This window comes from Tetrapisispora phaffii, chromosome 5, assembly GCF_000236905.1.
Source record: "Tetrapisispora phaffii CBS 4417 chromosome 5, complete genome".
Taxonomy (NCBI): domain Eukaryota; kingdom Fungi; phylum Ascomycota; class Saccharomycetes; order Saccharomycetales; family Saccharomycetaceae; genus Tetrapisispora; species Tetrapisispora phaffii.
The window spans coordinates 553,255-579,828 of NC_016524.1; the positions used below are offsets into that span (position 1 = coordinate 553,255).

The 26,574-nt window shown below is 34.4% G+C and overlaps 11 protein-coding genes across 11 annotated transcripts; 5 read left to right on the top strand and 6 right to left on the bottom strand.

Annotated features, from left to right (window-relative positions):
• Positions 1 to 35: 35 nt before the first annotated feature.
• NSL1 (MIND complex subunit NSL1) lies at positions 36 to 707 on the top strand (the record flags this gene model as incomplete). Its single annotated transcript, XM_003685742.1, has 1 exon — positions 36 to 707. The coding sequence occupies one exon, from the start codon at positions 36 to 38 to the stop codon at positions 705 to 707; it is 672 nt and encodes a 223-aa protein (XP_003685790.1).
• An 858-nt stretch (positions 708 to 1,565) lies between these two features.
• TPHA0E02650 (C2H2-type zinc finger protein) lies at positions 1,566 to 2,489 on the top strand (the record flags this gene model as incomplete). Its single annotated transcript, XM_003685743.1, has 1 exon — positions 1,566 to 2,489. One exon carries the CDS (start codon positions 1,566 to 1,568, stop codon positions 2,487 to 2,489), a length of 924 nt encoding a protein of 307 aa, XP_003685791.1.
• Positions 2,490 to 2,661: 172 nt separating this feature from the next.
• ALG5 (dolichyl-phosphate beta-glucosyltransferase) lies at positions 2,662 to 3,687 on the bottom strand (the record flags this gene model as incomplete). Its single annotated transcript, XM_003685744.1, has 1 exon — positions 2,662 to 3,687. One exon carries the CDS (start codon positions 3,685 to 3,687, stop codon positions 2,662 to 2,664), a length of 1,026 nt encoding a protein of 341 aa, XP_003685792.1.
• A 577-nt stretch (positions 3,688 to 4,264) lies between these two features.
• Positions 4,265 to 6,193, bottom strand: TPHA0E02680 (uncharacterized protein; the record flags this gene model as incomplete). The annotated part of the gene is made up of 1 exon (XM_003685745.1): positions 4,265 to 6,193. One exon carries the CDS (start codon positions 6,191 to 6,193, stop codon positions 4,265 to 4,267), a length of 1,929 nt encoding a protein of 642 aa, XP_003685793.1.
• A 1,934-nt stretch (positions 6,194 to 8,127) lies between these two features.
• Positions 8,128 to 8,565, top strand: CHP1 (ribosome-associated Tef1p biogenesis chaperone CHP1; the record flags this gene model as incomplete). The annotated part of the gene is made up of 1 exon (XM_003685746.1): positions 8,128 to 8,565. One exon carries the CDS (start codon positions 8,128 to 8,130, stop codon positions 8,563 to 8,565), a length of 438 nt encoding a protein of 145 aa, XP_003685794.1.
• Positions 8,566 to 8,754: 189 nt separating this feature from the next.
• Positions 8,755 to 10,350, bottom strand: MMT2 (Mmt2p; the record flags this gene model as incomplete). The annotated part of the gene is made up of 1 exon (XM_003685747.1): positions 8,755 to 10,350. One exon carries the CDS (start codon positions 10,348 to 10,350, stop codon positions 8,755 to 8,757), a length of 1,596 nt encoding a protein of 531 aa, XP_003685795.1.
• A 768-nt stretch (positions 10,351 to 11,118) lies between these two features.
• Positions 11,119 to 15,678, bottom strand: ECM5 (Ecm5p; the record flags this gene model as incomplete). Its single annotated transcript, XM_003685748.1, has 1 exon — positions 11,119 to 15,678. One exon carries the CDS (start codon positions 15,676 to 15,678, stop codon positions 11,119 to 11,121), a length of 4,560 nt encoding a protein of 1,519 aa, XP_003685796.1.
• A 486-nt stretch (positions 15,679 to 16,164) lies between these two features.
• TPHA0E02730 (uncharacterized protein) lies at positions 16,165 to 16,692 on the bottom strand (the record flags this gene model as incomplete). The annotated part of the gene is made up of 1 exon (XM_003685749.1): positions 16,165 to 16,692. One exon carries the CDS (start codon positions 16,690 to 16,692, stop codon positions 16,165 to 16,167), a length of 528 nt encoding a protein of 175 aa, XP_003685797.1.
• Positions 16,693 to 18,493: 1,801 nt separating this feature from the next.
• TPHA0E02740 (transient receptor potential ion channel family protein) lies at positions 18,494 to 20,875 on the top strand (the record flags this gene model as incomplete). Its single annotated transcript, XM_003685750.1, has 1 exon — positions 18,494 to 20,875. The coding sequence occupies one exon, from the start codon at positions 18,494 to 18,496 to the stop codon at positions 20,873 to 20,875; it is 2,382 nt and encodes a 793-aa protein (XP_003685798.1).
• Positions 20,876 to 21,744: 869 nt separating this feature from the next.
• PCL8 (Pcl8p) lies at positions 21,745 to 23,562 on the top strand (the record flags this gene model as incomplete). Its single annotated transcript, XM_003685751.1, has 1 exon — positions 21,745 to 23,562. One exon carries the CDS (start codon positions 21,745 to 21,747, stop codon positions 23,560 to 23,562), a length of 1,818 nt encoding a protein of 605 aa, XP_003685799.1.
• A 388-nt stretch (positions 23,563 to 23,950) lies between these two features.
• Positions 23,951 to 26,350, bottom strand: TPHA0E02760 (uncharacterized protein; the record flags this gene model as incomplete). The annotated part of the gene is made up of 1 exon (XM_003685752.1): positions 23,951 to 26,350. The coding sequence occupies one exon, from the start codon at positions 26,348 to 26,350 to the stop codon at positions 23,951 to 23,953; it is 2,400 nt and encodes a 799-aa protein (XP_003685800.1).
• Between the last annotated feature and the right edge of the window lie 224 nt (positions 26,351 to 26,574).

The following is a 26,574-nucleotide window of genomic DNA, read 5'->3' on the forward strand; positions in this document are numbered from 1 at the left end:
TGAAAGGCGTTCAAGAGGCCAAACGCAAAGCGAAGATGAACTCTAACGGCAAGATTGCGGTCGGGATCGACGAGCTGGGCAGCATATATGAGCAGCTGCACCGAGAACTGGAAGAACGGATCGAGCTGCATCTACCGGGTGCCGGAGAGGCCGAGAAATCCAACGAGGTGCGTGTGCTGGTGCAACGGTACCTGGACGACGTGGTGGGCATGTGTGTGAAGTCCATGGACGTCACAGACGCGCCGGACGGGGGCGCCGCTGGCGCCCTGGCGGCGGGCGGTGCGCCCAGTCACGTGACAGTGAAGAAACTGCTCGAGAAGAGACAGCGCCATTACGTCGAACCGTTTGACCTCCAACTGCACGAGGAGGTGCGCGACAAGTACGGCGAGTGGGAGGATTGGGTCGTCCGCGTGTCGGAGATGCGGACGCGCGGGCCGTCGCAGATCAACGCAGGGTACACCGAGAGGAAAGAAGCGTTTCTGCAGCTGATCGACGAACGAATAGGGCGAGCTCTGCTCGCCCTCGCCAGCGAAAACGACGACGCCCATGACACGGGAGCGCCACGCCCCGACGACGTTGCCCGCTGGGAGGGCGCCAAGCACGAGTACATGCAAGCGCTGGCAAGCCTGTCTCGCTGCAGCGAGACAGGCTTGAAGCAAGAGCTGGACCGTGCCAAGAACCTGGTGACCTACCTTGAGAACAAGTGAGCGCAGCGCGCCTTGTCATTCCCAATTGACATTGCCAAGAGAAAAAGGTAACTGACGGCCGACCGGGCCGGCCGCGGGCGTGCCACAAACACAAATGCACACACCCGGATCGGGAAGCGTCGACACACACTTTTCCTGCCCCCCAGCGCGCACACCGACAGCGGGAGACGAAGGCCGGCAACCGCTGGGCATACGACCGCGCTGCCTGGACCTGGCCATGGCCGCTTCGGGAAACAGCCAATCAGTCACCACTACCACCCCGCGCACACGCCGCGGCCCTCCGCCAGACGTGTAACTACCAAGAAATAAACTCGGGCTGCGCAGCCCGCGCATATCAGTATGTGCGTCGACACAGTCGCACACCCGGACGGCCGGTCTCGGTGCTGTTGGCAGAGAGTGCAACGGTTCACGTAGCGCTGGCGGTGCCGTTCTGGGCTGTGCCGGGCGCGCGCGCGTCTCTCAATCGCAACGTTGCAACGTCTCGCGAGGCGGCCGTTTTCCCTTCCCTCTGTGCGGTCGGCGCATGTAACCACTATCCCAGCTTTCCGGAGGAGGTGTAGCGAGTGTATCCCATGCAACATGCAGACAGACATGCATGTTATGATGTGCTAGCTATCGTCCAACCGCACCATTTCCAGCTTGCAGTCCAAGAATTTGTTTTTTCCTTTCTTCTGTTTATCGCTACTATGCTAATCAGCTTACCTCAATCTTGGTATTTTCTCTTCTCTATATATATATAAGCGCTCTATGTTATACGTTCATATTTTTTCGTTCTCTCTTTGCCCCCCTCCGTTGCGTGTTTGTTAAGTAGCACCGTTGACCATACGCCGCTACTCTACGCAACCGCACTCTGTCACTATGAAGTCGAAATCTCCTGCCCCCACCAAACGTCCTGCCTCCAACAAAAAGAAATTCAAATGCGAAGGGTTTGGCGAATGCAAAATGGCTTTCACCCGGCAGGAGCATCTGGCAAGGCACCAGCGCAGACACACGGGGGAAAAGCCGTTCCAATGTGAGATCTGCTTGAAGTTTTTCAGCAGGTTCGACAACATGAACCAGCACAGGGACGCCGTCCATCTGACAAGAAGGTCCGGGAGTGCAAAACAATTCATCATCGAGCAAAATATACATTCCTCCATGAACATGCTGCCCTCCGATTCCACCATGCAGCTGAATACTCAGCAGTACATGATGCAGAACCCGTCGTACTTATCAGTGTGTCAGCATACGACTCCGCATCAAAATAACGTGATGGTGCAGTCCGTGCTGCAACATCCGTCATTCCAACGCTCGTCTTCGCCTCTGCTACGATCGCAGTCGCTTTTACAGCCACAAGCAAAGTCGCTCCCCACGCCGCAGTTGGTGCGTCGCACCTCGCCGCTTCCATATTTGCACCCTCAACAGCAATTCATGGCGCCAATGCCCCAGACTTATATTGACACACCAAGAGGAACGAATTCGCCGGTCAGCATGATGGGCGGTGCCTCCGGCCTGCGTCATATTAAACTACCCCCAATCATTTTCAACACGGCTGAAACAAACTCCATGCCAAAGGACTCCATATCGGCGCCCGCGATCAATCCATACAGACCCCACTCTCCACTGGACCAAACAACGCTTAGTTCCATGAGAGTGTTGGCTCCACATCACAACAACACGAATCCGAATAGTTTCAACAATCTGAACATGTCGTCGACGTCGAATCAAGCCAATTCAAATGTAAGACTACCCATGCTGTCGACCGCATTGGGTGACCATGCATCAAATATTATCTCCCGTTGACCATCCAGCGACGTTTCACACGCGCCCCCTTTCTCTGCATTAGCAATCTAGACTCATTTATTGTATGTACATATGGAAACCTTGTCAAGTATACTTGTTCTCAACGCGGTCGTTGTGTCTATTACTCGTATATATGTATACATCTATATTTATGAATTTGATAAAAAATTATCTAACATTCTTTTGAATCATTATATACACCAAGTAAATATGCCATTCTGATAACGACTAAGTCAATAGCCATATTAATACTGTCTCTTGCCAAATCAACTTTCGATCCATCAACTTCGTGCCAGGACACGGGAACCTCGACAATTGAAATCCCCTTTCTTATCCCCAGCATCAAGATCTCGACATCGAAAATCCAGCCCTCGGTGTGCAAATACGGCAATATCTCATGGATAGACTGTCGGTTGAACAGTTTGAACCCGCATTGCGTGTCCTTGATAGATCTGATCCCGAACAGATACACCAATGCATGGAACCCGTACATCAATGTGTTCCTCAAAAATGATCTCTTCACAACAGCTTCTGTGTTAACCATGTGTGCACGAGATCCGATCGCAATAGCCGCTTTGGGTGAGTTATCTTTAATGTCTTGGGTTTCTTGTTCTTGAATGCTCTCAATCAGTTTAGAAGCGTCACTGAACTTACTTGCACCGTCAGCATCGGCAAATAAACCGTATTTGCCTTGAATACGTAATAAACCATGTCTCACTGCACCACCTTTACCTCTGTTCTTAGCTAACTTTATGACTTTCAACTCGTTGTTTTTGAGGTTGAATTTTTCCTTAGACAAATCTAAACAAAATTTGGTTGTGCCGTCACTTGAACCATCATCAACGATAATAATCTCCCATTGGTTTGGAAAACTTTTCTGCAAATGCTCAACTGCTTCTGTTAGCATTGTTTCTATTCTCTTAGTTTCGTTGTAACTTGGGACTACAACAGATAATAGTACATCTCCGGTGCTATCGATATTGTCTTTCGTTACTTTTGTAACATCTTGTTTAACCTCATGACCATTGGAATCAATACTGACGATAAATGTATCCTCTTCCGGTAATGCTGCTCTAGGGTTGTGTGAAAATGCATATATAATTAGATATAATGACGAAACTATTAGGATTATAACGGTTAGCGCTAAGCCTGCCAGACTCATTCCATTCAATTTACCACAAATGAGTGTAAAGTTCATTTTATTTACCTCAATATCTATTGCTAAATTATTCTGCTAACACAGTTTTGCGTTCACTTGTATCTGTTTATATCAGCATATATGTAAATAGTTTTAAATTTATTTAGAAAATCTAACTCTTCTAATTAAAACAATTTCAATCAAAAGACTTCCTTTGTGCATCTTCTGAATTAGAAACAAATCTATTGTTTTGTCAATTAATTTGATAGTTAAGTATTGTTCTTAGCCTTTATTTGGTCAACAGTATCTCTCTTGTCCGAAATTTGGAAAATACACGAACTTTCAAAACTGTTCTAGTAAGTGTCAAGATATTTAGTCACGTGATTGACTGGCTATTTGAGTTAACGTGTCACTGTATAACAACAGACTGTCGTTTTTGTAATGAGATTAATCATAGTTTAGTAGTGGGCCTGAGCATATCTTGTCCAAGGTTAAATTGATTGCTGACACTGATGTGCTGCGTATATGAAAACGAAACTGGTTTATATCCATTAGAAAATTATGAGATTTTGGAAATATATACGTGATCCATGCCAAATTATTTATGATAAGTATGAGTAGTTTAAACTATGGTTGTTTACTTTTGAAAGTCATCCAATGCGTCGCTTGAGTTAGCTAAATATGATGAGACAGGAGTGGAGTTATGACTGTTTTGGTAGTTGTAAGATTTTACATTAATATATGAAGAAAATAATTCATTCTTATCATCAGAATTGATAGGGTCAACACTGTCATTATCATTATCATCAGTTGCTTGATATTGGAACATATTCACTGGTGAAGATGGTATTGTCCTTTGCTTCTTTATATTATTGTTCACTTCATATTCCAATTCACTTTCGCACGGACGTTTTGATGTGACATTGATGGAATTTACAAAATTGTCTGAGATTTCTACTGATTTTTCACCATCAGGAGAATTAATTACTGAAGTTGGAGCAAACACAATTGAAGTATTATCAACATCATTAGAATTATCTAAATCTGCGTTTATGTTACCATTATTATGTTGTTTCGTCATAGGAGAGGTCCTACCAATTTCATTCGTTACTGCAGTCTGCATGTCTACTGCCTGAACTTCAAAATCATTAGAATTAGGGAAATCATTATCTAATTCCTCTGTTTGATTAGTATTGCAAGCGTTGGCATCGTTAGGTGTGGTAAAAAGAGCGTTGACATTGACAGATTCATTATTAATAATCGATGAGTTGAAAATATCATAATCATCTAACCAATCTAAATCTTTCTTCAAATTGAAATCAGGTGAGGTTAATAAATTAAAAGCATTAGCATTACTGTTCATATTAATTGCAGAACTGTTAGGTTTTCCATTAAGAGTTGAAGGTTGAATATTTTCCTTGTCTGCTTCCAGTGAATTTTGTTCTTCAAAATTAGTGACTTTCTTCAAATTACTACTTAGTTTATTATTGGCAAAATTAGCAATATCACCAAAATCAATTGAATTTTTTCTATGAATTTGATTTATATTTTTAGTAGATTTTTCCTTAAACGTAGCAGATGCAAAATTTGATTCCATTATTACGGGTGTTGTGTTCATTCTGTGAGCTCTGGTAGCGGTGTTAGGATTTGGACTTTTAACAAATTTTGTGGTCTTTTTTTTCTTTAACATAAAATCAAACCTTTTACTAACTGAATCATTAATTTTAACCTTACTATTTATGTTTACACGTCCCTTTTGGCTATTGTTGGTTGGTTGATTACATGAATTCTTGGTTTCATTTTGTTTGTCAGCCATATAAATTTTATGTGCAATAGAACTTGCAGGTAAAGCTTGCCCAGGAACTTGCATTGGGTTCCATATTGGTAATGATTGTGTCCTTATGGCCTTTGGAGCAGGTTTAGGATTCGTTTGTCTTTTTACTGCTGATCGTACTCCTTTTACAGCTGGTTTGACGTATTTTGTAGCTGCAGGTTTAACTGTTTGTTTAAAGATTTTTGAAAATTGTAATTTTATTTCCAAAGTTTCTATGCTAACATTATCCTTTAGTTTACCCATTAGTTTATTATTACCTTTTTTGCTGGAATTTATGTAGGATTTTTTTAACAAAGATGCAAAGTTAGAGCAAACGCTCCCTATTACAATTAATTCATCTTCATCTTCATTTTCTATCGCAGAACTTTTAACCATAAGTTCTTTATTCTCTTTCTGAGATCGTATTTTCGATAAGAAACCTAAGCTCACTAAAGGTTCTCCAATTTCACAAACATCTTTATAATATATATTGTAATCGAACCCCTGTGTTTCCACTTTATGGTCTATTAATTCTGGTGAACTTTCGTAAATTTCATCTAAAACATCATGTAGTGGCACAGCACCAATTTTAGAATTGATTGTTTCATTATTATCTCCACCGCTGTTTAATGCGACAGTCATTACTTGAACTTCTTTAGAAGTCTTGGATCTTGAGAGGTATGTGGTTACGATGGATTCACTATTTTCTAAAGAATATAGAATTTTTAAATTCATATAAACTGATTCAGACATAACGATTTAAATGATTGTGATTGCCTGGCTATATCGACACGCTGATGCTACTATTTCTTTTACCTCGACCAATAGCCCTTAACTTACTATTTTAAATAAAAACGAATCTAGTCTCTTATATATATGTTGCATAGTTGATTTAAGAGAGTATTAAAAACAAATATACTTATTCATTAATAAAAATTTTATATAAGAAATAAATTATTTAAGTAAGGTTTAATGGATTTGTTAGATAGCAACTTAGTAAAACACCTCATACAAAAAAAAAAATCTGCATTGCATCCTTGGGAGTAATCGTTCCCTCCCTTGTAAGTTAGTGAAGTTAATTAGATTTAGAACTATAGATTGAATTGATTACTTCTTGTCATTATTATGATTTATAGATTAAAAAGATAATAATGATGTTTATTTCGTGACATCGAAAAATTTTGACGCGTTTGCTTTTAAGTGATTTTGTCAATTTCGAGTTGCTTCTGCGCGTATTCTCTGTTATTCTTAAAAATTATATAAATGTTCTTTTGGTTTCGTGTAAGTGCTCCAGGTGAGTATAGAAAGCAAAAGTACCTAGAAACTTGTTTGTAAAGAATTTGGTGCTGAGTCTCTGATTTGGGACAAAGCTATATCATGGGTCGGCTAGAAGGGAACTGCAAGGATAGTAAATTTATAATCTCCATGCCGTTTCCCAGTATAACTGGGAAAGAGAAAGAATGGTATCGAGCCTTTCGACTTTGCGATGAGCTAGGAATACTAGTTAGAAGAATGTTAACTTAAGTTATTGGTTAGTTCAGAATGAATGGTATTAATCTTCGAAGCAGCTGATCTACTGTGTCCTTTCCATGTTCTGAACGTATGTGTATTGTTTTATCTGTTCTTTTTTGTGTCCGATATCATCACATTAGTCTAACCTGTCAATGGTTTGCCATTTAAGATCATATGTTTGGATCTATATGGAATGGTAATTAGTAGATTATGTATGCGGTCTTGGAGCAGATAATTAAATTGGGATGACCGTCTGGTGCAAGTTCTGAGTATCATTTATTTTCACCGAAGTATGGTCATATCCGTCGATGATGAAATGCTAATAATTGTGACGAATAGGGGTGCATAAAGTGTAGGTGCTTTCATAGCTATGTCAAGTTACGAATAATATTATCTGTTCACAACTCATATGTCTATAGGTGGGCGTGCTCTTCCCAGTAAACTGCTGAGAATTACAATAAACACTGTTACATAAAAACGACTCGTTATTTTAATATTATCTAACTAATTTCTTGTAATAAGATTTCAAAAGTTTTCCTAAAAGAATGAACTTTCCAACTAATATTTAATATCGATCAGAAGAAAAAGAAAACCCATTTGATCTCGTTATACTCTTGAAAGCAATCTTTGTCTTATCCAGTTCAGCAATTCAACGAGTCATACCCCATAAACGATACCTCTATGAACAACAAAGTACACTTAAATTCACTGACACCTGTTTTTACTGACACCCAGAGTTTTACTGACACCTCCCCTGTTTCAGATCACTGCACACGAACCCATTGTTATATTTCCTATTTCCTCTGGCACTTTCTAGCAAGTGCCAGAATCTTGTCAGAGAGCATCGCAGAGTTTCGCTTCTGAAAAATAGAATGGGTTCTAAGAAAAGGTCGCATGGATGGCATTACAAAAAAACAATCGAGATAGTGACAGAGTAACGACGCAGCAGCGGAAATCCAAATGAAAAAATGAAAGAAAAAGAAAAAAAATGAAATGTCGTAAGAAATTGATTTAAGTGAACTGAATAAAAAGATTTAAAACATATATAAAAGAGATGAGATGACTTGTTATTAAAGGAAATTGAATCGCTTCAGTATGTTCAATATTAGGTATTGAGCTTCGAGTGAGTAGAAATAGCTACACATATCACCATATATTACTTAACCCATTAAAAAATGTCCACTTTTGACGCCGAAAATGCTGATAATTTAGAGGATATCGAAAAACAATTTGCTGTTGTTGCTGTCGAACAAGCTGAAACTTATTGGAAGTTATTGACCAAGATTCCTGGTTCCAAACTGAAATTGACCAGTATGGATGATGAAATCTACACTAATTTCATGGAGAAGTTTCCAGAATACAAAGACCTTGAAAGACTAAGGAAGTTCGAAGAATCAGAATTGAAATCTAAGGATGCCAAGGAAAGATGGAGATTGTTCTGTAACGAATACGAGAAATCTGTTGAGGATTACAATTTTGGTACTCTACTGAGAACTGATGCTAGTCAAGAATACGGTCAATTTTCTACTATTTTCGCCGTTAGAATTCAATTTTATGCTTTTGAAATCGCAAGAAATAGACATGGTTTGAATGACTGGATTGTTGGTAAATAAGTTGCCAAAAAAAGCAAATAAAAATTAAATATCAATTAAAATTTATCATATATACATACATTTCTATTAGGATTATGTTTAATTTCATAACCAAACAATGAATAACATATGTTTTATAATTTGATTATCACTATTTGATATAATCTCTGAAACAATTTCAAGTCCAAATTAAAACTCAAAATCACTTTTCTATCTTGATTGGGTATTTGAATCGGTATGATTGTGCGATTGTGAATGGGAATGGTCGTGCGAGTGAGATTGATCAGCACAACTATCCATATTATGTGAGTGTGCTACTGACTCTAATGTTGCCTTAGTCGTATCTGATCCCAGTAAATCATTGTCATACGAAAGTTCGCCATCTAAATGGGTATGGGATAAAATGTCACCATGGTAATGATCATGGAAATTCTTAGCTTCTTCTAACTCCTCTTTTTCTTGCTTTCTTTTTTCTTCTATTTGTTCTGTTGTCAAAGGAATGATTTCATCTTCAAACTCAACATCTAGCTTAATAATGTCTGAGAAATCCTTACTTAAAGCTTTTCTCAAATATTTGATAATATTTTCACCTTCCCTCATGCTTAAAACATTATCCCATTTTTGTGCTGGAACTTCTAAAGTTAGTTTAACATGATAGTATGGTCCAGATGCTAATATATCTAGAGCTTTAATCTGATAAGGTTTACCTGAGTTGTTATTCGAAATCAAGTTTTTTAAACTCTCGTTAATGCCAGCTTTGATTTCTATATAACGTTCTTCATCATGGGAAATCGATTTATCTATTAGTTCTTTAACTGAACTCATCATGCCCGTTGCACCTGCTTTTATAACCAACCCAGAAACAAGTAAACCTCCTACAGCATCCAATGATACTATGTTAAAGAAGTATCCAGATGTGATTGTCACTAATGCCACGAGTGACGTTAATGAATCCACACGATGATGCCAAGCATTTGCTAATAAGACGTTAGAATTTGTTTGAATTGCAACTTTTTTCGTTGCCTGGAATATCCATTCTTTGGCAACAATTGATGCAGCAGCAATCCAAGCGGCATTTACATTAGTCACATCATCAATACTAGTGTGCGAATGAACGTGAACGTGGCCAATCAATGAAGTAATTGTTTCTATAACGGTAGCTGGAATTAATGGCCCAACGATTGATGTGAATGAGGCCCAACCAATAGATACACCGGCAAAAGTTAAAATGGAAGATACTGCCAGAGATCCAATTGTTTCTATCTTACCATTACCATTAGGATATTCTGGAGTTGGTTTTGTCTTCGCAAAACCAACAGAGAATAACGTCAAGAAGTCTGAAACAACATCACTCAATGCATGAACAGAATCCGCTATCAGAGCTTGTGAATGGAACATAATACCACCTAAAAATTTACCACATGTCATTCCTACATTAATCCCCAAACCAATCCATGTGATTCTAACCCCCGGATTTTTTTTAAATTGTTCTGTGCTTACCACTAACAATGGGTTAGCGGCTTTGTGTGTATGACTATGTCCTAGTGAATGACTGGCATGTTCATGTTCATGTTTATGTAGAATATCTCGTTTATTTGAATCTTTATTATTTTTTGATTCACTGTCTAATTTGGAGATTAAATGAAATGACCTGTTTAAACCTCTACTATACTTTAACAAATCTCGAGAGAGGAGAAGTACTGATGGTCGTAATGCAAAGAGGTAAGGGTTACTTTTGTTTAGAACTTTTACATTCATACATACCAATTGTTCAAAGCCACTATTGCAGAGACCTACCTTATTCATTATAATTTATCAATTTTTTTGTTTATTTATATAATCGGTTAACTTATATGAATTATTCTATTGGAAAGCTATACGACGACTTTCTTTGCAGCAGTAATGTAGTTCATGTATTAGATTAATGACTGGAGAGGAACAATAAAACAAAATCAATATAATCTTGATTTTAAAACGCTAAAAGTTTGTCTCCACTTTATATGATACGATATATCTCAATATATTAGTTATTTATAGCATTGTTACATTCCTTTCAAATTAATTATTAACAATTATTTAAAATTATTTTCTTGAGCTTTTTTATATACGAATTAAATTGATCTGAAAAATTGAGATGAGGCCCGTAACAATTAGAGTCGTTGTAGCTTTAAAAAAACTCTTCAGATTTTTGACGTAATATATATAAGTCATGTATAGATATTTTCTATATATAACGAATTGAGATTTTATACAGACAGTTAAAAAACTAAGTTGGATGGCATCAATTTTGTGATTTGGTGACTTGTGGGCGAATTTAACATCATTACGTTGACACTTTTGCCTGACAATAAAAACAATTATACATATTCCTGTCATGTTCTAAGAAGCTTCGTAGGTTCTTTTGTATGACTGTCACAAGATATTTTTTGAGTTACAACGGTCATTAACTATTACAATTTTGAATAAACTATACTCATATATACACAATTTATTTTTATAATTTATATCATTAATGTCTCTCAATGAAAATATCATATTGAGCATCATGTTGCCATTATTAATTTCATAACGACGTTAAATCTTTTCCTCATGCACTATTTTTTTGTCTACTGTCACTTCAAAGGGCCTTTCTACTAATCTATCATATGATGGAAGATTAGAATTTTCTTTAATCATCTTTTCTGTACCGCTTGAATTATATCCTGTTATAATATTTTGTCCAGGTTTTTGGAAATTTTGGAAAGTACTCATTTCCAATATACTGTATCTTTCCCAGATTTTTTTAATGAGTGGGTCATTAAAAATAACTCGCGATCCAATGATTTTTCGTAAAGTGAATTTCAATTCTGCTACAGTTATCTCCTCTTTAACATTGTCATTTTCATCAAACAGATGTGATCTAACAAATTTTTTAAATTTTATTATATCCAAGTACATATCGATCAGTTGCATTAATGCTATACGATCAGAGATAACTTTCAAATTGATACTTGAAATTATTAATGCCTCAATCATCTCAAATGTTAACGTGAAACGCTGCGTAAAAAATCCACTATTGTTATCCAAATTACATAATGCACAAATGAAAATATCATCTGTGTTCGTTGGTAAATTCCATTGTCCTTCATTAATACAAGATTTATGGTACCAATCTTTGCATATCTCACATTCTATCATCGTACCACCTTTGTCACCATCTCTACAATAGCAATATGTTGCCGAAGTTTCTATGATATCGTTAGGGTTTGCTAATCTTTTGAGTTTGTTCTCATAAGTATCACTAGAAATATCTAAAGCCTTTTTAATTCTCAAATGGTACTTGTCCAATTTTTTATTTGTCGATTTTGATAAATCAAGGGACCATGTTTTTGCATTTTTACAGGCATCATTTAATAATTTCACACCCGAAAAATCTGATACATTTGCTCTCAAATCTTTCTCTGAACCGTTGAAATATTGAAATATCTCATATCCAATATTATCATCACCGTAGATTATCCTTAATATATCGTTCTTTTTTTCTTCATTAACATTTAATAACTTATTAATTGGTGTAAATTCCAATTCAATGTCAGAAATTCTAGTGATAATATTTTGAATCAATCTTAACATAGTGGCACCAATTGGTAAATTACCTTCTTTTGCTCTTTCAATGATATTTTTCAAGATCTCAATGGAAATTTTACTATGCTGTTTTTTAGGTTTAAACTGTTTTGATAACAATCCAATTAATTCATTAGTTTTCAGTATAATATTCTTAACATTTTCCAATCTTTCAACATCTTCAACATTACAACATTGTACCCCAAAATTGAAAAATTGTAACAGAGATTTTACAGTAAAAATTTCAGATGCATAGTTTATTTCATCATCTACTTTTAGAATATATTTATTGTAAGAATCAACCCATTCTAAACTGTGTATTTTATCAGCAACTGTCTTCAATAACGAATGTTTTATTGGTACTTCAAATGATTTGATATATACTTCTTTTAAAGTTTTTAAATCATTTGTTGATAGTGCCTGTATGCTATTGCTTGTTAATTTTAAAATCCTTTGATATATATGGTTAGTTTGTTCCATTTCTGGAAAGTAAAAAGAACATGTAGAAAATGAATCTTTCACCTTTTCCAATTTTAGTAATAACTTATCATTATCAGGAACTGTTAATATTTTTAGTTTTATATTATCACCAAACTGTATCGCATCATTAATCATGGAAATATTCTGAAGTTTCGATAATATTGCTTTTGTCTCTGCCACTAATATTTCGCACTCCTTGATGATTGTCTTATCAAAATATTTCTCAATAATTTCTGGATCATATTTTGAGACTAAGTCTTTCATTTCATGAAATGGTACTTTCTTGTTGACATATTTGCTGTTAATTAAATTAAATAAATTTATCTCAAAAGTATCCTCAAGAAGCTTGGCAGTTTTAGTAGTGTTCTGGGCTTCACTAAAGCATAACAATTGAGTAAGTGCATCATCATCATGGGATAGATGTAATGAAATTGACAAATCTTTTTGTGATTTGTTTGAATCATTTGAAAACAATTCGTCTCCTTTTAAAGATAGAAACTCCCTTAGAGAAATTGACATGCAATCATAATCATCAGAAATTACAACTTTGGAGAAGCCTGTCGACTCTAGTGATAAATCTGATATAAAGTCAAATTTGTCTATGCGTTCATGTGTAGTACCATGTTTCGACCTAAACATTGATCGATTATGGAGTTCCTCTCTGATGATTTTCCCTAATAAATCAGACGACTGAAACCGAAGCTCTAAATTATTGAATGCTATATTGGAGAGGAATTGTGTCATGTACATAGAGGGTAAAATATTTCTATTTGATAACCATTGTTCACCTTCAATCGAGTTTTTCAACCATGATTTTGGTGCAAATAAAGCATTCTCTGATAGATAGAATCCAGTACCATAAGATGATGAATAACTTTTAGGAAACTGGAAAATAAAGGACCCTTCATCTTGAGCTATTTTTTTCAAGTTAATGCCATTATCCTTTAAAAAGCGAGATTTTAAGTATAAATCATTTGGTAACAAACCCAAATTTGTTGACTTAATTGTTTCATTATTTAGTATTGAGTGAACATTTTTCCTTTTACTACCAAATATAACGGGGTTATCATCGTTAGTCTCTAGAAAATTTTTATAAAACTCAGAAGACTTAAAATTTTCCTCAATCTCATTGGGTAAAAGATTCCTTACATTGAAAGTATTAAATGGTCGAGATTCATTAATAGTTTTTATTAACGTCTCGAATTTTTCAATTTCAGATGGGGGGATCACATACCATAATTTAGTCGACCCAAGATGATTATAATCCACTAATGGCATAAAATTATCAGTGACTGACCAGCCTCTAGTCGAAAAATGCATACCAATTTCAAGTTTCGGTCTTGTTACATGTCCATAATCAATATCTAAATATTTTAGTAGAGAGTTTTCTTCTAATGGAACATTATTCAATTTCCATAATTCAAGTGCTTTTAATTTCTTACCATAAGTGATTCGATTTAATATGTAATCTGCATTGTGAATCATAGGCATTATGTCCAACGCTGTATCTATTTCATAATCTAAAGAAGGATTTGATAACATCGTATCTAAAGAATATTCAAACTCCTCATCCGAAATTTGACTGTTTTTAGACGAAATAGAATTTAAATTTAATTTACCGTCATATAACTGTCTAAGCTTTTTTATGTTTCTTTGTGATTTCTCATAAAATTGTTTAACAGAAAAGATAGACGATGCTTTACAATTGTAAACAGATTTATCATATACTTCCTGTCCTTTGTTCCAAAACGAAAAATCATATCCAGGTATAGTTCTTTCTGTATTTGTTGTTATATTTTTCTTAATTTCGGTTATGTTATCAAAACTTACGTATAAGCCTTTTGAATATTTAATATCTCTTATTCTTAAGTATTCGGCAGCAGATGATGTAATAAATTTGATGTTATCTATAAGTGGATTTTCAATTTTCAATTTTTTAATGTTATAATTATTTATTGAATCCAAATGATCGAGATTTTCGGATGATATCCTTTTATTTGTGTTTATATTGTTGGTTTCGTAATTTGATAAATGTGTGATTTGTGGAGTGGATGCATGGACATTTAATTGATTTTGTTCATAAATGTGATTTATATTTACCGTATTCTCTTTCTCTCTTTGTTTCTCACGCAATTGTTCTCTATAAAGGTCAAATTCTTGTAAAACTTTCACGTATGCAGCTCTTAATGAAGTAGATAACGAACTCATTATTCTTCCAGAGTAACCCAATTCTCTACCTATTTGAGCCCATAATTTCTGGGAACTAACTGTGTCAAACCCACCTCGCAGTTGAACACAGCTCCATAATCTATATATATCTAATTTTCTTTTATCTATGTTGGGTATTTTCGTTATATTCGTTTTTTTAATATTTTTGTGAAATTGGAAAAGATCTTTATGAAACTCTAGTATCTTTTGTGCTTCGGTATCGAATGAAGATAGATATTGTTTTCTAGTCTTGAACCAAAACTGTTCATTTGCTAATTCGTGTGTTTCTATCAGATCGTTTGTTATGTTGAATCTAGGATCTGTTATTGTTAATTTCACTGCACCATATTTCTCCCCTAAGTCAGACACTGCCTCGTAAAATGCTATTGGGGTCTTAAACTTAAAGGCCTCAAAATCATCGATAATAAAACATGGGACTGAACCTTCTGGCAAAGTATAATATAATTGTGAATTTTCATGATATATTTTAATATTATTTGTAGAATCAGTGGTGAGAGTCAATTTTGTCTTATCAACCAGATTCAAATCAAATGGGTTTGCAAACGACCTTGACCTTGGTTGTGCATATAAATAATTATTAACATTCCTCTGTTGTTGTTTTATAGGTTTCTCCACTTTAACAGTTTCCGATTTGATATTATTAGTGACTTGAGAGTTCACATTGGTTGTTGCAATATCATTATCGCTAGAATTCAGAATATTACTTAATGAAAACTTATTACCTTTTTTGAAGTCATCAACAGGGATTTCCCTTACGGTCTCATCTTCAGTGAAACTATTCAACAAACTTGATATTTTCAAGGTCGATGGCTTACCATCCATTGCAAAAATTGTTCAATTGCGATTTAGCTCTAACAACACCTTTAGAATATCTCCAACTAGAAATATGGAAGGATGCACGCCTATATTCTACAAATTTAAATATAAAGTAGAGAAAGCGGTTACTCAATGTCCTATATATATTTATAGAATTACATATATAGTTTATTTTTTAGCTACTTGATCGGAATTCTAAAAATTATGTCAGTGACAAGGAATGCCTGGCACGTGACAGGAGCGACACAGTTGATCTCAAGCACTCAGGGTTCCAGCAAGTGTCATACATTTCAAAAGGCATGATATTAGTAATATTAATATAAAAGGTAGTCATATATATATTTGATAACATAGAGAAGTAAAAAGACTTGTAATATATATATACGTTTCAAATATAGAATAGTATCATAAAAAGTTTGAGGAAGAAAAAGTAAAAGAACTGTTCATTGGCCAAAACAAAAACAAGAGCCGAATAGTGGTTGACAAATGCAATCACTGTTGATCATCGAATTGGTATCTGTTATGTCCTTGATTGCCCCCACGTTGGGATTGACCTTGGCTCCTAGTTGTCCTGCCGGAGGTGTTTCCCGATGCCATAGAATCCCCTTGGTCAATAGAGGATGGACCCCAGTCGCCTTCGCCTTCTTCGTAGTCACGAGGCATCTGTGACTTGAAACTACTATCACCAGCACCGTGTAGTTGCTGTCCTTGCAAGTTTTCCGAGCCTTGGAAGTTACGTCCACCACCGCCGGAGGTGTCCTGGTTGCTTCCTAGTCCCGAGCGGCCGCCGGAGCCGCCGGAGAAATCGTTTGGATCATAGTCGTACTCGTTCTGGTTTGTACCTCTCATTTGGCTACCTTGGTGGCCCAGACCGTATTGGGGTTGCTCTGTGCGTTGAGAACCTTGCTGGCGTTGGGAACCTTGTTGGCGTTGAGAACCTTGTTGATATTGTTGCTCACTCTGATCCTCCTCGTTCTTCCCTTGTAGTTTATCAGCGAATTTATTTAGTAGGTTAGACATCGTTTACTTATTTGTCGTTGTTGCAGTTATGGGTGTCTATGTTTCAAGAAATACATAACATCGAATCAAGAGATGTCCTATCGATATGCATCCAAGAGCTACTTATATATGTGAATACAATTATTGAAATAGAAGTGAAAACAGGGACCTCAAAACCTCAATCGAACACTCCAGTTAGCAGTTGCAGACTAGTGCACCACAATAATTGTCCATGTTGATGTAACATATACCCTTAACCATTAGATCATTATTTTTATATAGAAATCCTTAAATCAGTTAAGGTGACTGTTCCGCAACAACAACACATTAATGTATTTTATACTTATGCATTATTGTGTGGTCATGGATGACAATTGTAAGCCATTGATTAAAGAACAATCCATTTCCCTTTCTCTATCCCCCACGTCTTACCATAGTAATAGTAATACATATGCTTATATACGTATATAATATATTCACACACACATATAACAGTGCTTACCCCGCCAATGGTGCGTTTTAACTGTTTTCCTTCTCTCAAATGTATAGTGATAGCCATCGCACTGGCATAACTCGTAAAGAGCAGTTCGAGAGAAAGTGGCCCTTTTTTGTCCCAAGTAGGAAAAAACAAACAAAATGAGAACAGAGCCCACCAACCACACAGAGAGAGGGCCCGTTTGATGTTCCTAATGGGTTCACTTCTGCTATAGTGTGAAGAGAGGACACCACCGCATAAATCAGCGACGAAGGGACAGTGGTTGTATCCTTATCGCCTCATACGACCACACGAGTACACGATGATAAACCACTGAACAACACACCCTGCACTCTGCACAGACAACACGAAAATAGCGCTTCTCGTAATTAATTATTCTTACACATTGTCTCTGAAGCTCTCTCACATGGTTTCCTATCATACACATTAGACATACTGTACACACTTTACTTGAATACATACATATATTTGCGAATTATTATGAGACATGGCGACTCCGAAGAGGTGATGGTAATGGTAATAATGTAGTTCAAGAAGGACGACAAAATGGCATGTAGTTGGGTGAGTGGGCGTTGTACCTGTTCTTGCTCTTTGATCGATGAAATCAAACTTCACACCTCTCTGTTGTTGTTTTCCATGCTCTGTCCCACACATATCCCTCCCCTTCCCCCTGTGTATGGTCTGGATCGAGTCCGACACGCTTCTGTTGTCAATCCCATCTCTTGTCTGTCTCGGCGTGTTACTTTTTACGACCGCAGCAAGTTTTCAGTTTTTCAGTTTTTCTATTTTTGTTTTTTTTCTTTTTTAATTTTAACTACAATAATGTACTCATTTGATAATATCTCTCTTCGAAATTTTATAAATAGTTCTACAAGATTTATACCCATCATCAGATTTAATATTATCTGATAACTACAACTTAGTTATTTATATATATATATATATATATATATATAAATATATTGACACTCGTTGTTTGCATATACCTCTGTTTAGATCGACAAGCGTTTAGTGTTTGACAACAGGATACATAGTACTCAAGATCATTCAATATCGTGTTTTATAGTGATTTCGGAGTTTGCAATTTTTATTATTGATTCTATTATTCAATTCAATATAACCTCATATCCTTTTGCAACAGTAGCTTAATTATACTTTTGATATACTTTATTCTGTTTCTGGTTACTCTTCCTCTGTTTATCTTTTTTCAAATCAATAAGATATTGATCCAGCAAAGCAAAAAGAAAATTATATATATAAATCACTGCACATAACATTCAACATAAGAGGATAACACAACATATATATATAGAAATAAATTGAACAATGAAACTCATATTTAAACTTTGTCTGTTAATATTGAATTTCAATTGTATTCTCGCCAAGAGAACTCTAGTCGCTAATTCATTGGTCACCTGTAAAGAAGATTCTGCTTTAAGTGCAAACTCTTTTGATGTTGTCTTCAATCCAGATGATAATTCTTTACATTATACTTTAGATTTAGTTACACAATTATCAGGTAATCTGCATGCTACTGTTGATGTTTATGCATATGGTTTTAAAATTATCACTGAAGATATTGATTTTTGTAATCTAGAATGGAAACAATTTTGTCCAATTTACCCAGGTGATGTCCAAATTGAATCTATTGAATATATCTCAACAGAATATACCGATCAAATTCCAGGTATCGCATACCAAGTCCCAGATATTGACGCATACGCAAGATTGAACATCTATAACAATGAATCAGACTATCTGGCATGTTTGGAAATTTTCTTCACTAATGGTAAGACTGTTTCTCAAACCGGTGTTAAATGGGCTTCTGCTGTGGTTGCTGGTATCGGGTTACTATTATCGGCCGTTTTATCGACTTTCGGTAAATCTACTGCTGCATCCCATATCTCTGCTAATACAATGTCCCTTTTCTTATATTTCCAAAGTGTCGTCATTGTTTCAATGCAACATGTTCATAGAGTCCCACCTATTGCAGAAGCTTGGGCTGAAAATTTAGCTTGGTCAATGGGTTTAATTAGAGTCTCGTTCATGCAGAAAATCTTCCGTTGGTACGTAGAATCAACTGGTGGTAATCCAACTTTATATCTGACTTCCACCACAATCTCAGTATTAACACAAAGATCACTAGATTATTTAAAGAAAAGAGCTTCAAATATCTTATACGGTAACACAAACACATTGATTTTTAGAGGTATTAAAAGATTAGCCTTCAATATTAACATTGAGAACACATCTGTGGTATGCACTGGTTTCACCTTTTTTGTATTATGTGGTTATGTTTTAGCAGGATTCATCATGTGTTGTAAATATTGTATCGAATTATCTTTCAGATTAGGTTGGATTAAAGATCAAAATAGATTCTACACTTTCAGAAATGCTTGGAGAATTATATTAAAAGGTTCACTATTAAGATACGTTTTTATTGGGTTTTCGCAATTAACTTTATTAAGTTTCTGGGAATTCACTGAAGTAGATTCAGGTGCTGTCGTTACTATCGCTTGTTTATTCGTTGTTTTATCAATCGGATTAATGGCCTGGTCAGCATTTAGAACTCATTATTTCGCCCAAAAATCCATTAAACAATACAATAATCCAGCCGCTCTGTTATACGGTGATGATCAAATATTAAGTAAATATGGTTTCTTCTATACCATGTTTAATGCTAAACATTATTGGTGGAACACAGTCATTATTTGTCATTCATTGATTAGATCTTTGTTTGTAGGTTTTTCTCAAGCTTCGGGTAAAACTCAAGCTTTAGCAATTTGGTTATGTGATTTATTCTATGTCGTTGCAGTCATTCGTTATCAACCATATTTGGATCGTCCGACAAATATCATCAACATATTTATTAGCGTGATCACTGTCTTGAATTCATTCTTCTTTTTATTCTTTTCAGATTTGTTTGGCCAACCTTACACTGTTTCAGCTATAATGGGTTGGATTTTCTTCATTATGAACGCCGCTTTCTCCTTTATTTTGTTGATGATGATTTTGACATTCACTGCCATGATTGTATTCTCAAAGAACCCAGATCTAAGATTTAAACCAGCTAATGATGATAGAAACTCGTTCCAAAGAAACTTCAATTCTCAAACCGGTGCCGCTGCTAATGAATTATTAGCTTTAGGTGATCTTGTCAAGGATCACACAGAGCTTTTCGATAGAGACATACAAGATCAAAAGGATAGTAATAAATCATCCTCCCTAGATGAATATGATTTAGATGAAAAAAAAGTTATAACTAATGACAGTACCAGTTTGAATGATAAATCATTCTCTGGTAAAGTTCTACGTAACTTAACATTTAAAGGATTACTTGGTAAGAAATCTAAAAGACCAGACAATAGAACAAGTAATTCAAACAATAATCTTCCTATAACGAGCTTGTCTGGTGATGAAATGTCAAAAGGTGCTGAATCTCCACAAGAACATAGTTTTTTCAATGAAAACAAAAAAAATTATCCAGGCCACATAAGACAGGAATCTGAATCTAATAATGGTTTAATCACATCTTATGATGATGAAAACGGTGGAAGATTAAGCAATCCATTCCATTTATCTCAACCAAATATCTTTGAAACCAGATCAGAATCAAAGTCCTCATCGATTGCAAATTTGGAGAGGGACTCGAGTTACGACTCATTAGGAGGTCCACAGGATGCTACCAGAAATGCTAATATCATATAATTAATCTGAACAACAAATTTATATCTGCATTCCTTCGCATTCTACTTTCTATTATCCAAGTCATAAATTCTTCTGCATAGCTTTCGATCATTATATATCAAAAAGAAAATATAACAACATGTAAACTTAACTATAAATGCACCAGTTATATATATACATATACCATATATTTGTTAACTTAAAGAACACTAGAGATATTACATTTCTGCAACTCCAACAATTTAATATCAGATGATGCTTGAATACGATATCAGAGATCGACGATTGCATATTCAAAAATCGTAGATTGCCAGTTCGAAAATCGACCATAAATTTGTCAATAAGCATCTCGTTTGTTGAATATTAAACCATCAATTTAATGGTAATTTGCCTAAGTTTGAACCTATCTATAATTATCTAGAAAATTCCTTACAGATTCTTGTATATATACTTTGAATATCAAACGTTAAGTTTCTTAAAGTCAAGGTTTCCATAGAGATTTCTCAGCTTAAAATCATAGCCGCAAATAAGGTCAAGCGGGGTTAATTGAAATCATCGAATATAAAAAGTTGAATGGTACCATTTGCTATAAACAAGACTTAAGATCAAAATCAATAAGTTGAAATATATAGATATGATATAAAGAGTCAAATAGTTATAAGTTATTAAAAAATAAAGGTGAAGTAAGACTAGCACACATAAATTTCAAAAACTGTTATATTTGTCATATTAATATAATACATCTGAAATTTGAAACAGAAATATAATAAGCAATTAAGTTGGACATTATTTTCTTCACTTTTTTAGTTAGACAGAAAATATTGACTTTAGTGGATAAACATTATTTATATAATAAATATAACACTATTAAAAGTTTTACAATACTAAGCATGTATGGTTCTGAAAAATATGATGATGATTTAAATGAAGTGCTTACGTCCGGTAGTGCATATGAAATAAGTGATGTGGATGAGGAGTTTACTAAACTAAGAGACTTGCCTTTAAAATCAAAGATATTTACAAAAAGCAATAATTTTTCACAATTAGATGAGTTCTTAGAGTCAAGATCTAACACTCCCATGCCAAAAAAGGTGAGATTTGATAAAGAAAAAGATGCCAACAAACAAGATTTGACCCTAGATACAGATAACAATACCTTACTGTCTAATGACTTTGAAAGGATAGATAAGAGCAACTACTCAACAGTAGAGAAGTCTAAGATTGAGCAGGAAACTAGCAGAGAAATTTCAAATTTTGTAGAATTACCAATTCATACCAAATCTAGAGAAAGTGCAACAGAATCGATTGCAAGCTCTAATACAACAAGGAACAAACATCATGTCGAGGATATAATAGAATATGCTAGTCAAGTTAACAACTATTTGGAACAGAATTTGGAAAATATAGATTCATTTAGAGCTGATATCATGAAAAGTGGGGGAATTTATAAACCATTTAGTAATTTGGCTACCGAGAATTCATCAGTTTGGGATTCTACCTCCAACTTTGAGCTAAGTGCAGATGAGTTAGATGAAAATGATAAATCTAATTCCTTCTTATTCATGAATAACTTTGATAGATCATCCACGTCTTTACCATCAGGATTACTGAGCAGTAATTTGAGTTTAAAATTGATGTCTCGAACCAATAACGAAAGTGGCTTTAAAATATCTTCTTCGGCATCATTAACTGACTTTTTTGAAGAAAATCGTATTAATAATAGTAATAATAATAGTAATGACAATCTTAAAGAATATAATATTCACAAAAGCGATAATAATAAAATAGATATTAAAAGTAATGAAGATAATCAAGATAATCACGATGACAATTTGAACTTGAATTTTGTCGATAGTAATATCTATACTTTAGAAAATTCACCTACGATTATGGGAGGCTCGCAATGTAATAATATACCAGAAGATATGATTTTAGGAGATTCAGAGATCTGTGAGATGAATGTTCCAAATTTTAAATTCCTGAAAATAGGGGATAATAGTTTTAATGAAGAAGCAACATCGAATAATTATTTTGAGGATAAATTACTAGTAGATTATGAGTCAATTTTTAAAATACGTCCTATAGACGACCAAAACAATATGGATATAGTCCCTAAGACTTCTGAAGATTCCAAAACTTCTGTAGAAGAGCAGAAATGCCCAACTATTAATATGCTTACTGATATAATTGACATATTACTAAAATTAACCAAAAATAACAATGAGTTGCATTTTATATCACCAGAAGCATCAAAAACTGAAGTTTATGAACAAAGTAAAGAAAAATATGACGTATTTAAAATGAAGAGCACACCAACAGTTACATACCAAAATTTTATTGAGAGAATACAATCAAAATGCTTGTTTGATGAAACTATATACTTAGGGACAATAGTTTTATTACAATCACTCTTTTTAGTACGGGAAAAGGAAACTAATCTTATTAAATTAAAATATCCTTTAGAGGAATCATATGTTCATAGGTTATTAATTGCATCCATAAGAGTTTCATCAAAAGTACTTCAGGATTTTGTTCATTCCCATGAATACATAAGCAAAGTGTTTGGAGTGTCAAAAAGGTTATTAACTAAATTAGAAGTTTCTTTATTATTATGTATCAAGAATGAAGGTCTAATGATTAGTGCTGAGAGACTGTTAGCGTCAGATAAAATATCGTGTGAGTTAAAAAAGTTGATAGAGAATCAATAGCTTACCAAAAGATGAAACTTTTCTGATAAATATATACTTCAAGTTATTACACTCATATGTTACTTTTAGAATAACACATCCCTTCTTGTAAAGGTATTCCATAAGCATTTTAAATATTGTATCCAATGATATTATTTTTAGAAAGTTCAAGGTTCATTTATGTTCATTTATTTAATTATAAGATGATCGTAAGAAATGTCGCGCATAAACAATGTACTAGTTAATTGAAACCTTGACTTTGATATTCAGATAACTCTATATTTAAAATCATCTTTTATTTAGTATTACACATTTTGATTCTCATTAAGAATGTTATAGGAACCACTGATCTCTATTCCCTTATATTCCAGTTTTTCTAAATAAATAATCAACTCTAATTTTAGTTTTTCTAACTTTTTTGGATTACTGTCAATTTTTTTCTAGTCTGCCTGCTTAGAAGTCTTCTGTTTATTGTGATCTTTGAATTGTATTTAGTCCAAAAATTCGGGTCCTCACACATCTTTTCCCTTTGCCTAAATATCATTTCTGAATCCTGGACTAACTCATATTCTATTAACTTTTTATGTGCTTGTATAGCCGAAGATATAAAATAATTATCATTGGACTCTTCAAGCATCTCAGTTAAATAATGAGTAAAATCCATTTCAGTACCCTCAAGTAATTTAGCGAAAACGGATACTGGATGCTGCCATATAACGGCATAACGTCTCCATAATCTTGCACAGCGTATGCATATCAAATCATTTATAGATGAAAAGTTATTTAATACTCTAGTATTAGGAGAATTCGGGTTTAGTTTCTCAATCACTTGTGAATCTCTTGTATGTTTATACCACATGTACGATGCTGTTGTTTGACAAATTGAGCAATCGGGTTCATTTTTTTGGATTAGCTTAGATCCCATCTCAACAGAAGAATCATCAATATAAGCATTAATATATTTTGGGGCAAGTTCTGACGAATATTTAAGTAAATTATCAAATGATATTAAGGCCTTCAGATCTTTGATATTGTTTTTGTCATCGGTATTTCTTGTATTGGATAAGTAAATTTTCCTTGGAGAATTTTCTATTGAATATTTATTTAAAATGGAATTCCCCATTATCGTATCTTTCCAAAATGAAAAATACTTAATTATTGTTTTTAACTCACAACTACCAATATATATTTGAACCAGTTGTAGCTCATTGCCAAATCGATTAATTCCTCGTTTAAATTTTTCAAGTTCTTCAATAGTCATTAATCTGCCCATGAAAAATGATGATTTGAATAAAACACCACAAGTAATAAGGGCTAGTTCTATATCGAAATCTTGAGCTTCGAAAAAGAAAGACAATGTAGTTTTAATTTCCTCTGAAGTATAATGAATTCCGCTGTCAGACTTCCCCAATATCTCCTTAGCCCTGCCCAAAAAGGTTTCAAGTTCTGGGTGTGGGATATTTGGATCTACATTACTCGTTGTAAACTCTGCTAAATCATCTAAATTAGCGAGAGTATCATTATTATAAGGGTGCGATGACCAAGTTGACAAGTTTCCCTCCTCATTGAAATTATTTTTTAAAGTGATCGGATATGGTAAGAATAAGTGCCAGTCTAATAATGTTTTAAAATCACTAATCGTATTTTTACCAAAATAATAAAACCAATAATTTTCCTTATTGTATGAAGCTGTCGTTTCAAAAACCTTTAACGATTCACTTTCTAAATACCGTTTGTAGGAGAGATTTTGTTTCTTCTCATTTATTTCCATTGTCTTTGCTTCATTGATGTTATCTTTATTACCATCTTCTCTCTTCATGCATATATTACATAACCATACAATATCATTATTCAATTTATTCTGCATCAAGGGCTCAATGCAGACTTTATGGATTGATCTATTACATTCATCACAGTTAGTATAATCTGTAGATGAACACCATTCCTTACAAACAGTACATATATTATCCCATAAAAATGTGTTAGATTTGTCTTTCATACCATCTACAGTGATATATTTGTTTATAATATGTTCAATCGGAAAATCTTTTTCAGTAAATATATAACGTACTTTTCTATTCAACACATATAAATATGATGAATTTGTAAACATGTGCAAAAGCATGTCTGTAGGCAATACAGTATAAAAACGATCGGTATATATATCGTATAATTCTTTGTAATAAAAGATATTTGGCCTTATATATACTTCACTTTCACTTGGTATTTTATCAATTAGTTCCAATTCATGAGATACAACACATTTACCTCTAAATGATTCAATTGGAACTATATCTTCCATCTGGGTAGCATATAATCTACGTGGATCGAAAGTAGATTCTAATTTTCCAATATCTCTTGGTCTGTAAAACCAATTCATTCTTAATACAAAGTAATTAGATGGTAGCTTCTCAGAAATTTCCAAACTCTTTTCTACAAAATCTTTATATGCATGATTAATCTCGAAACCAACTACTCTACCTATATAGTACGGTTCTCCTGGAGATGTGGCCACTGTGTATATTGTGTCATTTTGATCAAGTAAAACGTTGTTATCAGATGATAATAAGCATTGCTTATGAAAATCAACAATGGAATCATCTAGATCAAGAATATTGGAAAATCTTATATCTTTTCTGAAAGATGGTGGAATAGCAGGAATAAAATTCCAAGGTCGATCTTCATTTAGTTCTCTCGATTGTGTCTCATGATCTCTATTCGTGTTTTCAAATTTATTCTGTGCATCTGCTACTGCTTTATTGATGTTCATCAATACAGATACATCATTATTGTTTTCAAAAGCTTGCATAATGAGATATTTCACAGCAGATTATTTTATTGGTGAATGTTCAGTCTTAAATATTTGAATCATACAGCAATTAATTCTGCAATCTAACCAAGGTTCTATAAAAGCTTCAATCAGTAATAGTGAGTCTCAAACTCAAACAAAATGTAATAAGTGACCTGACTGTCTTACTTTTTGTATAAAATTGATATCAACAATCGTTGATTGAGTTCGAAAATACTATTGAT